Below are 12,788 nucleotides of genomic sequence, written 5' to 3'. Positions count from 1 at the left end.
TAAAAATATCTGCTCACAAGTTATGATAGACCAGGAAAAGTCTCTAAAAGTGAATATGATTAATAAACTCAACTTCCCGGTGAAAATATGCACCCAGCTGCAGAAATGCATACCCACTTTATGAATGAATTCTATTCCATTATCGACTGTACTCTTGAAATATTGAATCAATTTTAAAAATCACTGCTTGCGTACGCTCTAGACCAGAGGCGTATTCTGATTATAATAACAGGGTATTAAGAATCCCCGGCAAGCTCGGCCGAATTGCACCTTTTCATACAAACGTAGTTCCGCTCAAAACTACGTGTTGGATTATAATGAAACTTTGCACATACAATGACATGAGGGTATATCTAGGTCTGTAATTAGTTTATATAGCTCCAGTTTATACAACAAACGAAATAGAGCAAAAACAACATGTATGAAAAACTTAAATTCGCTGTATTTTTTTAACTATGGTATATGAAGCTACATAAACTAATTACAGACATAGATATACCTTATCCTATTGTAAGTACAAAGTTTCAGAGCAATCTAGCTAGTTATTTTAAAATGAGAGCGGAACTACGTTTGTATGGAGAACCGAGCTTGCCGGGGACCCTTAATTTGATCTGTCAGTGTAATAAGTGAATTTTTCAACCAAAAACGTCATTTTTGACACTGGCAGATCATATTATATCCTTAATAAATCCATATCAGAATACGCCTCCAGAAATATGTTTGCAACTGTGACGCAGTGGTACAACACCTCCCTTAATTAATACACACCTAAATATTCACCTTTTACTCCCTCCTCCTGAATTCTTATGGTGGTTGAAATGATGATTGTTCATTGTCTGGTAGTTAACGGAGTGGTGGTGGCTGGACTGCTGAACTTAAAGAGGCACATGCCATAATTAAAATCCAAGCAAATACTCACCTTCAACTCCCTCTCAAGTGGGCGAGGCGAATTCCTCTGATGGTGGTTCAACTGATGATTGTTCATAGTCTGATGGTTGACGGAGTGGTGGTTCAGAGTGTGCAGCGGCTGGTGAAGCGGCGGGTGCTGGATGGGCTGGTGCTGGGGCTGGTGGGGGGCCTGGTGCGGCGCGTCTCGGCCGACGCCCTCGTCGGAGCTCTCGCAGGACTGCTCGCCTGACGATTCACCCTCTGACCGCGCTGACTGTTGACAAATAAATCATATTAATTTTTAATCTTAAATACCTGAGAATCATCTTAAAGAGATCGCTTTATAGCGATATGGCTGTTAATATTGTGATCTCTAAATGGTGTTTTTTTTGTCTTATTAAAGTGTGCAATAATGATTGTTAGTGGGTATAAGCAACGTATGTATGAAATAATGAAATGATAAATATTTTGTTTTTCTGGAGTTATAATCTGAACGAAAAAAGTGACGGGTTACTTAAGGTGAGGTGATGAATTCGAGACCGATATGACAATTTTCATTCGATTTTCTGTCGATATGTAATCGTGATATCTATTCTATATGTAATATATCATTGCGCAGGGCACAAGACCCAACTAACTAATGCTCGTGAAAGAACCCTAAAGTTCCCGGCTTTAATAATTTTTAATTTAACAAATTATACCCTCAGTTCTTTTTTCATAAGTGACTTATTTAAAGCGGCATTCAAGTCGCAGGTGCGATGGCCAAGTAAGCATTCTGTAAATGCAATTAGACATAAATGTCGCAAGGCGTCAAATCATTTCATAAAAAAATAATAGATCGCATGAGAAACTTCAATTATTTCTCCTCAAATAACCTGTTAAACACTTGAAAGTAATTTTAACTAATAATTGAAATAGTCTAAATTAGCCGAGTCGATTACTCGTAATAGCAATAGTTTACATTGCAACTCTCATAATAATAAAGCTTATTACAACTAAATCTATTTCGCCCTCATATCCTTTTAATCAAGATTGTTTTCATAGGCGAAACCAAAACAAACTGCTTAAGGCGAACTAAGTCCAAACCGATGTTTGCTATTTTCAATTCGATTTTTTAATTATTTACCAATTTAGAATTGTCGCTGGTACGAAACATTAACTAGGCGAGACGATAAAGTTTTACTGACTTACAGATAACATTGAAATATTTAGTCTGCGTGCATTTTGTCCAGCTACTGACTGCTTTTCTGACTCATACATATTCTACTTTTACGAGTATGCAGTGCTACTATTGATCCAATCTGCATTAGATGGCTAGATGAAGTGACATGTGGTTTGTTTGAGTAACAAGTTTACGAGTATGTTAGTAGTTTTATGCATGTTTTCAAATAAGCAAGCGTCAATTTGTTTCAAATTTATTCATATGAAATACTCGTTCTGTTGTTGTTCAAAGCTTATGTTAACAGACATAAATGTCATTTCATATAGCTTTAGCACGACACAATCGATGTATTTGAACACGACTGTGTTTTGAATGTTGCTCAAAATCTTTAATCGATATTCTTATCGATAACGCTTTATGTTGTACGCGCATTTGGTGCGTAATGGATGTTGCTTCATTTTATAACAGCCGCAAAAGAGAGTTTTATGATTTTTAATGTATTGTATGTTTGTTTGTGTTTCTCGCATGCTTTTTAATTTCCAGATGTGTCTAAGTTGTGGGAGTGCGAATTGTACTGTACTGTTCTATTTATTGTCAACATTACTGCATTAAATAACGTGAGTTTAAAAACTGTAATAGATGTCATATATTAAAGAAAAAGTGACGAAGCTCTCCAGTGGTGAAGGCCGGATTCGAACCGGCGTCTTTAGCTATCGCGGCTAACACCATGAACCCCATTCACAATATTTAATAAAATAATTTGATTTGTTCCCAAACTTGTTCAACGTGAGTTTAATTAAACTTTTTTACTGCTTACGTTCTGCCCGCTTAGAACATCAGGTCGAATAGCTGGTCGGTGTGGTTTCGTATTTACCATTCTTATTGTAACTAATAGCCCGCAGCGGTAACGCAAAATTATTTATATAAGTGTACATGATAACAACATCGCAAACATATGGCCGGCCCTCAAAAAAAATCAGCCCTAGGGCCTTATTACTTCAAGTCACTTAAATTCTGGACTTGTTAACCAATAAACGTAATTATGGTCTGATCACGTGGTTCTCAGAGCAAAATGTCCTGTGGGCATTAATAAGTACCTAGGTACTCCAAGTATAATACACGTTGAGAAATGACCATAAACAAGGTCTCTGCAAGAAGGATGTCCTTATTTTATATCAATTTAAAAAAACTTAAATAACTATATTAACCGAGGTGCCAGATTCTGAAATAACAATTATTTTTCAAGGTTTAAAAATTTGGCCAAATGAAACATTGTTACTAAACTCATCGATGTCTTTTCATGTTCATCTCACGTCCACGATATTTAAAAAATTCTAATGCGTCAAACGCATGCTGAACGCAAGTATGCTATAAGATAAGACTGCGCTATTGTCAGTCATAATAATAAAGGATTTAGTCGATAGAAGCTATACCGCTGTTCACCAGTCTGTTCAAATTTAAAACTTCATTAAAAAAATTGTTTTTTAAATAAATCTCGTAATAGTTACCTAACCACATCATGCCGTTTTGTCACCTGCGAGCGCATGACTGAAACAGGCGGTTAACAAAGAGAATATATATAGGATAGAGGGGTACTGTCATAGTAAATTTTGTAGTCACAGTAAATTTACTGCCATCTATTGACACACCATTAAAACTAAAAATAAAAATATCAAAAAATGTATACATACCTATAGGTATACAGTGTGGAAAGAACGAAAGGGCCATGGAGGGAAAGTACCTCAAAACCTTAAGTTAGCTCATTTTGCTTAAAGGAAACATTCTTTTATTTTTGAAAATAAACAAAACTACATTTAAAGATTTTTCCTCTTTTTTCAATTTTGCTTGTCTAGAAATATTCTTTAATATGATGAATGATTGATTTTATGGATATTTTGTACGACAGACGAGTGTAAGTAAGGCCTAATGTTTCTTGGAGAAATGTTATCATTAACTTAACTGTATCGAATAGTAGAATAAAATAGCGTTCTTTTTTAATTTTTAATCGGTTCGATTCCCGGGTGAAACAAGCGAATTTAAAAAAAATCTTTAAATGCAGTTTTGTTTTAAAAATAAAAGAATGCTTTCTTTAAGCAAAATGCTTTTAGCTTAAGGTTTAAGGCACTTTCGGTCCAGGGCCCAAAGGTTGGTATTGGTGGTAGCGCCATCTGTACGAGAATCCAATTTTCTTGATTTCCGAGGAACTTTTTTCCTTAGACTGTATTCATCTTATACGGAGTTACATGGGTCTATGCGGTTAGTTAAAAAATATAACCTACGTATAAATACACAACTGGATTTTAACTACACCATTCCTGCGAAAAACGGACGCGCTCGGGAAACCAGTCTCGATATGAACACGGCACATCGGATTCAATATAGTATATACCAAACAGGCAAAATCGACCCGCTCGCAAAATGAGCGCGATTTGCGCCCAGCCCGCGGCATACAATTACGACATTAAAATTATTATTTTATTTCCAGTTTTAGGGTTCCATAATTGAATGATGGATCGATCACCCAGGCCTTCTATTGGACGCATGCACATAATATGTATAATGCGATGATCCAGTTTCCTTTTAAAACCGACCACTATACGAAGAAAGACGCAAGTAATAAGATCAAATTTAAAATATCGCGTATTATGACTTTGAGCGTGTAAATTAGAATATTGAATTTATCTTTTCTTTTTGCCATACCGTTTGTGCACTTACCTACTCCTCATAGAGATCCTGTATTGACGCAAATTTTCAGTGTTAGTTTTGCAATTTTGGATCTCACGGTACAGATCGAGTGTTTTTAAGTTACCATGTGTGAGAGAAATATCAATGGTAAGCCAGTTACAGAAGTTTCTTTATACCTGCTCATTGCCACTCTTTGTTTATGCCAGCAACTGTGTATGTAGTTCATTGTCGAAACATTCAACGCTAACTCCAAGGCGGGCAAGGAAACAACATATTCTTATGTTACACAGTTTAAAGTTGTTAAGCTGCTTTTATAACACCCGCCGTTTATGATTTTTTGCTATATTCTTGCGAACAGCTTTTATTTAAGTTATTTAAAAGTAAAAGATAATAATAACTACCTAGTTATTATGAATGCGAAGGTAACTGTCTATTACCTCTTCATGTTTTAGCCGCTGAACCAATTTAGATTACTTAAATTTGGTAGGGAGATAGTTTGAGGCCCGGGAAAGGACAGGATAGTTTTTATCGCTCATCATCATCTTCCACGCAAACGAAGTGGCGGCCAAAAGCTAATAATGGATATAAAGACAAGTGGTAAAAAAAGAACTGCAGCCTCAGAATTTTCTACCAAAGTTGCAGAACTGAACAATTAAGTCACTAAATTTCAGTCTAGCGAAAAAAACAGTTTTCAGTCCACAATGTAACATACATATAAACGGGTCTCATTGCTTGAGAATGGATGGGTTTGAGTAGGTACTCAAACAACGACGACCTAAAGGTGCATTCATACCGCAAATAACTGCGCAATACTGTGCTTTTTGAGCAATACTGTGCTACTGTGCAACGCACAAAGTGTTGCTCCACAAAACTGATGATAATGATTGTTCTCTAAAAAACTGGATACGGAACCCCGAGCGTGACTCGCATTCGTAACTTTTATCGATTTTATTGTATTTTTATTTATATTGCATTTTTTTGCATTCGCATTATATTATGGCGTCATTATCGGAGAAATGTTGCGTTCGGATAAACGGCGGGCGCACGCAACGATCGCATTCAGCCTCACTTTCTCATGCTCCCGACTGCTACTGGATTCCTCTTTTTATTACTTTTATTATTTTTGAACAATTTATAAAGAACATCCTTCACTTGGATCTTTAAATTGATGCTAAACCTGGGGGAGGTCTTTGTCCAGCAATGACATAATAAATTGTTAGTATGTGTGTGTGTGTGTGTAGTTCATGAAATTCAAGTAGGTATAATATTTTTTATTAGTATAATATCCTACAAATAGCACAGCACAGGCATAGTTAAGAATAAGAAACTTACAGAAAGAAGTTTTAAGCAGTATGTATTTAAATGGAGTTCGCCTACGATTTTTATTCATCAAACTATGTAGCTAGGGTAAATACCGGCACATGAAACGGCGTTACACATATTATTATCGAATGACGAACTGTAAAAACCAACAGTTGCAGGCAATAAGTAGGATAACGTTAGCACAGTCCGTGCTAATTCCTGACCAAACAGAATTGAGAGACTCCGCGTTTGTCGAAATCGCTCGCGTGATTTTATAATATAATAATAACTGTTCGCCGTTTAGTGACACGATGAAAAGCATAAAGCGTATACGTATAACATTTATAAATAAGTCAATAAAACTGACCGAAATTTCACAAGGTGTCGAAACTTTCAAGTTCTAATCATTAACACCCATGGATGGCGTTGCACACGCTCAGTGAAGCCGCCTTATTGAAGTCGTTCTGATAGACGAGTCAACACCGCATTAAAATATAACTCAAACACAGAAAGCAAAAGTGAAAGAATTCCTCCATCGAACGAAACCATTAAAGAGGCTACGCGCTTATATTTTGGATAAACAAGGAATGAACTGGGGTCTTTCTTAGAAAAATCCCGAAACATTCAACCTGATATAAGCAGAAGGACACACCATTGATTAGCGCCTTTTACCAAAATTGATGCAACCAGATTACGACCTTAAATTATAACAGATACGATACAGTTTTAAGAAACGGGATACTTAAATGCTACTGATATTAATAGACTGACGTGACGAACAGAATTACATTACAGGAGATAACAACCTTATACCAATAACACAGAAAGCTAGGCTACCATAGCCGATTAGAGTCGAGTGATAACAAATCTTATAAGTTCAATTACAAGGTGTATAATCGTGTGAACCGGAAAACAGAAAGGTTGATTAGCTCATATCGTACATGATATTTGTGATAGAAATCATAATCATGTCCACGCGAGCACGTTTTATGAGTCGAAATCAAATAGAAACTTGTAATAAGAGATGTTTGAAATGCTAAGCAAACGTCGGCGCAAATATAATATTGAACATTATAATGTTAATTACAAAGCGATATCTGTGAAGTGTGAAGTCTAGTGTAGATAGAGGAATGTTGAAATGTTACGTTGAATGTGTTACTAGGGATGTTATAGACGGTGTTTCAAAAACTTTATCTATCGGTTTAACGACATAATATGTGCCATTTTCAATCAAAAGGGTACTTATTGTCGGTTGTCAATAAGGCGCTATTTCCATACAGCTTCTATTTGAAATCAACCTTATTGACAAGCGAAAACGTCACATATACATACGGCGTTAAAAAGTGTACGTGATTTATTTAGTTTAACATATTATGTATGTAAGTTTGTCCGCGATTATCTAGCGTTTGGCTGAACCAATTTTGATGCGGTTTTCAGAAAAGTGTTTGTTACATTCTGGAGAAGGTATTTAGTATACATGGATGGTTTGCCCCGTTGATCCCGTCGTAAAGCAAATTTCTGCCAAAACGAAACCACTCTGTGTGTGTTGTGTTGTGTGTTTGATTTCTGTTTTATTATAAAGGGTTCGAAATGTCAGGATGTATTATAAATTCAATATACGCGATATAATCCGTTTTCATAGTTATGTTTCTGCCAAAAAGCAATTAATACCTAATAATAAGAAAATTAATAATCATCCGGGTATGGTAATGCGATGCGATATAACTAGCGATGCCAAACCAGCAAAAACATATGTCTTTTTTATGTGATTAAGTGCAGCAGCATTCTTCGTTGTCTAAAATATTGGGTTGGCACCGACTTAAAACTAAGTAATTACCCGGATGATTATTAATTTTCTTATTATTAGGTATTAATTACTTTTTTGCAGAAATTTGCTTTACGACAGGATAGGGACTGGACAAGTATAGGGATGGGGTATATAAAACATATTTTATGCTTTTCAGTGTTAGATTTTTTTAGGTGGTTAATTTGTTTTGTTTTTTTTGGATTTTTTTCTATTCTTTATTTTTTATTTTTAGTGAAAGGTACTTCTTTTATTTTAGGTTTTGAGATAAAATACTAGTTTGTTAATTGCTAAAATACTAGTTTATTAGGCTCTCCATTCAGTTTTAAGCTAGTACTAGTGTTGTTCTTATTAATCACTATGTGATACCGATTCCGACGGATGGATAGGGATAGAGTTTGTTTGTTACGCGGTGTAAAGATTTCGATGAGTTAACACTGAGCAAGACAAAGAGGTTTATTTGCGCATGTTCCTGCGCCCGCGCACGGGAATGTTCGCATCCTCTCCGGGAACATTTATTAGCGGGCACCGTCACGACGGGCTTTGTCCACACATTAGCGGTGTTAGCGCGCCCGGGACGCTACCTGCCTATTTACCAACTCATTATATATTTACTCAGATACCCACATATATCTGGTGTTTCACAGAGTTTATTGCGACACGTTTGTGCAATTGTTGACGTTAAAGGGAAATCTTCGTTTGCGTAATGCTTTAAGTTAAGGAATGTATGATGGTATGTACAAGCTTTCGTACTAATTAGGAGGCGTATTCAGATTAACAAAATATCACTAACTTCAGTTTTTCAACATTTTGCACTCAATTATTGACACATTTTGCAAATATTGAATGGCAATTGAAATATGCGCCTAGTAGTGGGTCGTTACATTGTATGTTTTAAATGTTTAATATCATAGCTCGTGTAAAATGCGATTACACGAGCTATGATATTAAAAATTTACAACATATACAATGTAACATATACACTTTAATGCCATGTGTCGTTTTATTGTTCGCGGATTCGGACAAAAGACTCGGGAACGGGATTATAAAAGTGGATATAGGATGTGAATAGCTTGTGTGGGATAGTGTTGTTGAGTACTAAGTCTTATAACTTTTTATGAGACTAATAAGAAAATGGATTCAGTTTAAAGAGACTTTTCGAAGCCTCCATCACCTCCATGTATGTGATTTATGGGTAGAGTCCTTTTTGAGTCTCTTTTATCGTGACGCAACTGAACTCGAGTCCTTATTTAAGTATAAGGTTTCGTGTATTTAAAGCAAAGGAAAACATAAGTTTGATAGATATTGTAACTATGCGAAGAAAACACGTCTTGAAAATGAAGAAATTAAAACTTTGGCTTATAAATATGTAGAGTTCGAAAATAAGTATAATTTCAAAGACGAGGACTCGGAGGACTCGAGTTATTAATACTAGAATGAACGGGTGGCTGTCGCGGGACAAAGTTGCCGCATTAACGCTGCGGCAACATTAACATTAGCGGACGTAAAATAACCGCCAATAAGCTGAAGCACGCATCAAACTGTCGACAAAGCAACAGGTTCTGGCCTCAACAAACACGCGGTGTTTACATTACGATCCTGGCTTCATTTAATAATTCTCGGGAACTAAAAGCCTTTGAACATTTCATCAGATGACCCACTCTGTTTGCACACACTCCTGGCTGAGATGCTAATGTGGACACAAGGACCTGTATCGCCGATCGGCCTCCGATGCTTTATTGTTAGCCTTCCATTTCGATATATTGGCTTCTTCCATTTCAATGTTGTTATTCCTCGCTGTCGGATATTCGCTGCTATCTAAGCAAACATTTATGTTCCTTTTTATGCGTTTTCTTAATACAATACAATACAATACAATACAATACAATCATTTATTAATAAAATTAAAATTTTACACGTCATAGTAATTTACAATGCTATTCTAAATTACATTATTATTCACATACATTAAATTATTAAAATTACAATGCATTATTATAAATTCGGTACACAATTGTTAACCAAATGTTTATTATATATAATATTATAATGTTTTAAATATGCAGGACTCATGTGACATTCTATTCCTATCATTCCTATCAGAAGAATACATTCAAGTTATTCTTATCAAATTCTGAACTAATACTTTTGATTTTCCTGCATTGGATACGACCTTGTTTCCATTCAAACACTAAACGACGATTGTGAAACTCTTAGTTGCTCGTAACTTACATGAGAACGAGGTGGGGACAATGTACAAGAATAGTTTGTCAGGAAGTTGTAACTGCTATACGAAATGAGCCACGTATTTGAGCAAAACAAAAGGTGATAAGGCGAGGTAAACAACCTGACCCATTGACGGCGTGACGGCGCGAGTGCGTCAGCGCAACGTCTCTCGCGCCAGAGGCACTCCGACGCAGCTCTCCGCGCGCCGCGCTCACCTGCACGACACTTTGAGCGCTTTAAATACTTGGCACACACGTTTTAACACATATCTAACACTTCAGCAAGCACCAACTAATCGATCAATCTGCCGAGTCCTCACAACATTGATAATCACTTCCAATCCAACGGCTTCGTCTAATTGTATGCAATCATGTCGCGAACGGTGCCATAGGTAATTGTTTAAAATTTAACTATTTGTTCCACCGGCCCCCTGAAGCACGTACCGACCTTACCGGCGTTGTTAAAGAAATCATTTAGCCGCTTAATTTTATTCAAAATACCGCAACAGCGGTAAGTAAAAAGAGATCGTGTCGCTTATTGTGATGATAATATTTTTAGAAAACAAAAACTAGAAAGCGGGCAGACGAAGATGCCTATCTGTTAATTATTGTCACCAAAATGGCGGCCGTTATTGTGAATGACACAAGATGGCCGAGTGACAAATCGTGGAGTTCATGTAAGTTCCGTTTGATTGACGCGTGCCAGATTCCACGGTGTCAATATACCTTTATATACATATTTATTTACGCATAGAAAGCGCAAATAAGAACGAGTTATTTTACATCGCGATTGAGATAGGTAATGAATCGATGTTTACGAAGAGTATGGTCGCACGTGATGCAAGTAGAGGGCAAGCCGTGAGCGATGGCGGCGGCCCGCCCGGGCGACTCGATGGCCAATTAATACTCCGCACGAGAGTCGAGTTCTGTCAAAGCTATTAAGATAATATTTGACATTGGAAAATATCGAAATCGTTGAGACAATTTCGAAGCGTAGCATCGCGAGTTGGCCGTTAAATATTGACATTTCTCACGAGCGACGCCGGCGGACGCGGCTCGTGCTTATAACACGGCTCGCGGCCTTTATTCCTTCCGCTTTTCACACAAATAGGTAATAATCGATCGCTTTATAGCGTGTCGTGTATAGGTGCGCCGGCGGGTGATACTTCGAGGAAACTTTTAAAATGTAGATACAACATGTCGTTTGTGGACGGATCGAACGAGGGACGTTAAGTGGATCTGCATACTGGGGCACTTGGAAAATACTCGATGGTTTCTTATTTTCAAATAAGTCACTATGCATCAATTGAGGTCTGTATTTCTGACGCACGGCGTGGATGCGGAGCGTCAATTTGTCGTGTAAACTTTGCGAATGTTTTTATTTACATGATCACTTTTTCCTTGCATCTGCAAACATCCATCATCGCTCGTGAGCCTTTGTGAGTTCGTCCTCATTTGACTCATTATTTGCAAGCGGCGCTTCGCGACAGACGTCACTACGATTCCGATTGTGACAGCGGGGACAATTATTTACTTACTAAACTAAAAATCCCTAGTACATCGTAGTAATCGTTAATGTCAATAACTGTTTCCTACATTATTTAAACATAATTATGCAAAGCCAACCCCGATGTGCTATTTACGTCAATTGATTGTCAATCAAGTAACTTTTTGTACTAACACAAATAGCAGTATTAATTTGTCACTAATTATAAGGAAATAGTTATTTACGATACAAGTGCGGAAAAGAGGAAATTCGAAACGAGTGGCGATAAATTAAAACACGACCGCAGGGAGTGTTTTAAATCGACACGAGTTGCGAATTACCTCTTCGCACGTGTATCGTACAACGTTTTACAGTACATATGGGCCCTTTAAACTTTCGACATATGCACGAAAAGTGCTCTTTACGCACTAGGGCGAGAAAGTTGCACCATATGTACTGTAAAAATATTTACGAATAAGTAGGGTTGTATTGTTTAGAAGTCTTTTAAATATGTATTTGTTAACTAAGTAGATGTAGCAAAACAAAATACGCATCTACCTATGTTTAATAGAAGTCAATTAACTAATAAGCAATCAGTAGCCTTTTACTGACATTAAATTATGTTAATTACTCGCGATATAATTTTGGGCATGCAAATTTGTCATATATTTATTCAAAGACTATTGATAAATAACGAAACGTATCGTAACTCTGCCAAGGACCCTATTTATTTCAGTCACTTACGGCCCAATTCGAACAATGCTTATAATATTTCTTCAACCAATAACGTCACTTTTGATACTGACAGATGGGTATCGTATCGCTGTAACATCTTATAAGCATTGTTCTAATTGGGCCGTCATGTAAATATGCATTAAACATACAACTCATTAAAATTTTCTACTTTTTGCCCTCTTCACATGTATGTAGATGGTAAGCTATTACCGTCGCCCATGGACACCTGCAACACCAGAGGGGGGGCAAATGCGTTGCCGGCCTTTAAGATGGGAGTACGCTCTTTTCTTGAAGGTTTAAAGGTCGTATCGGTCCGGAAATACCCCTAGCAACAGTTCATTCCGCAGTTTAGCTGTAGGCAGTGCAATGAAAACGCGCGTAGGTACATTACATAAAAATTATAAGTATTTTGTTGGCCAGTACTGTAAGTGACGAAGTTGGGTCCCATACTCTCGTGACAGGTGTAAACGGCAGTTAAACCGAAGTAAACCGGAGTAAACC

General features: G+C 36.9%; 1 protein-coding gene across 4 annotated transcripts in view; it reads right to left on the bottom strand.

Moving 5' to 3' along the window:
* The window catches only part of LOC134749212 (protein dead ringer), a 145,690-nt gene that overhangs the window by 92,444 nt on the left and 40,458 nt on the right, over positions 1-12,788 (bottom strand). For all 4 annotated transcript variants that reach the window (XM_063684093.1, XM_063684092.1, XM_063684095.1 and 1 more), the window contains exon 2: positions 920-1,162. In XM_063684093.1, coding sequence (XP_063540163.1) covers positions 920-1,162 — 243 coding nt within the window. The remainder of the gene's footprint in view (positions 1-919; positions 1,163-12,788) is intronic.

This window comes from Cydia strobilella, chromosome 18 (assembly GCF_947568885.1).
Source record: "Cydia strobilella chromosome 18, ilCydStro3.1, whole genome shotgun sequence".
NCBI classification, from domain to species: domain Eukaryota; kingdom Metazoa; phylum Arthropoda; class Insecta; order Lepidoptera; family Tortricidae; genus Cydia; species Cydia strobilella.
Note: the sequence above shows the minus strand (reverse complement) of the source record. Positions and strands in the feature narration are given on the sequence as shown.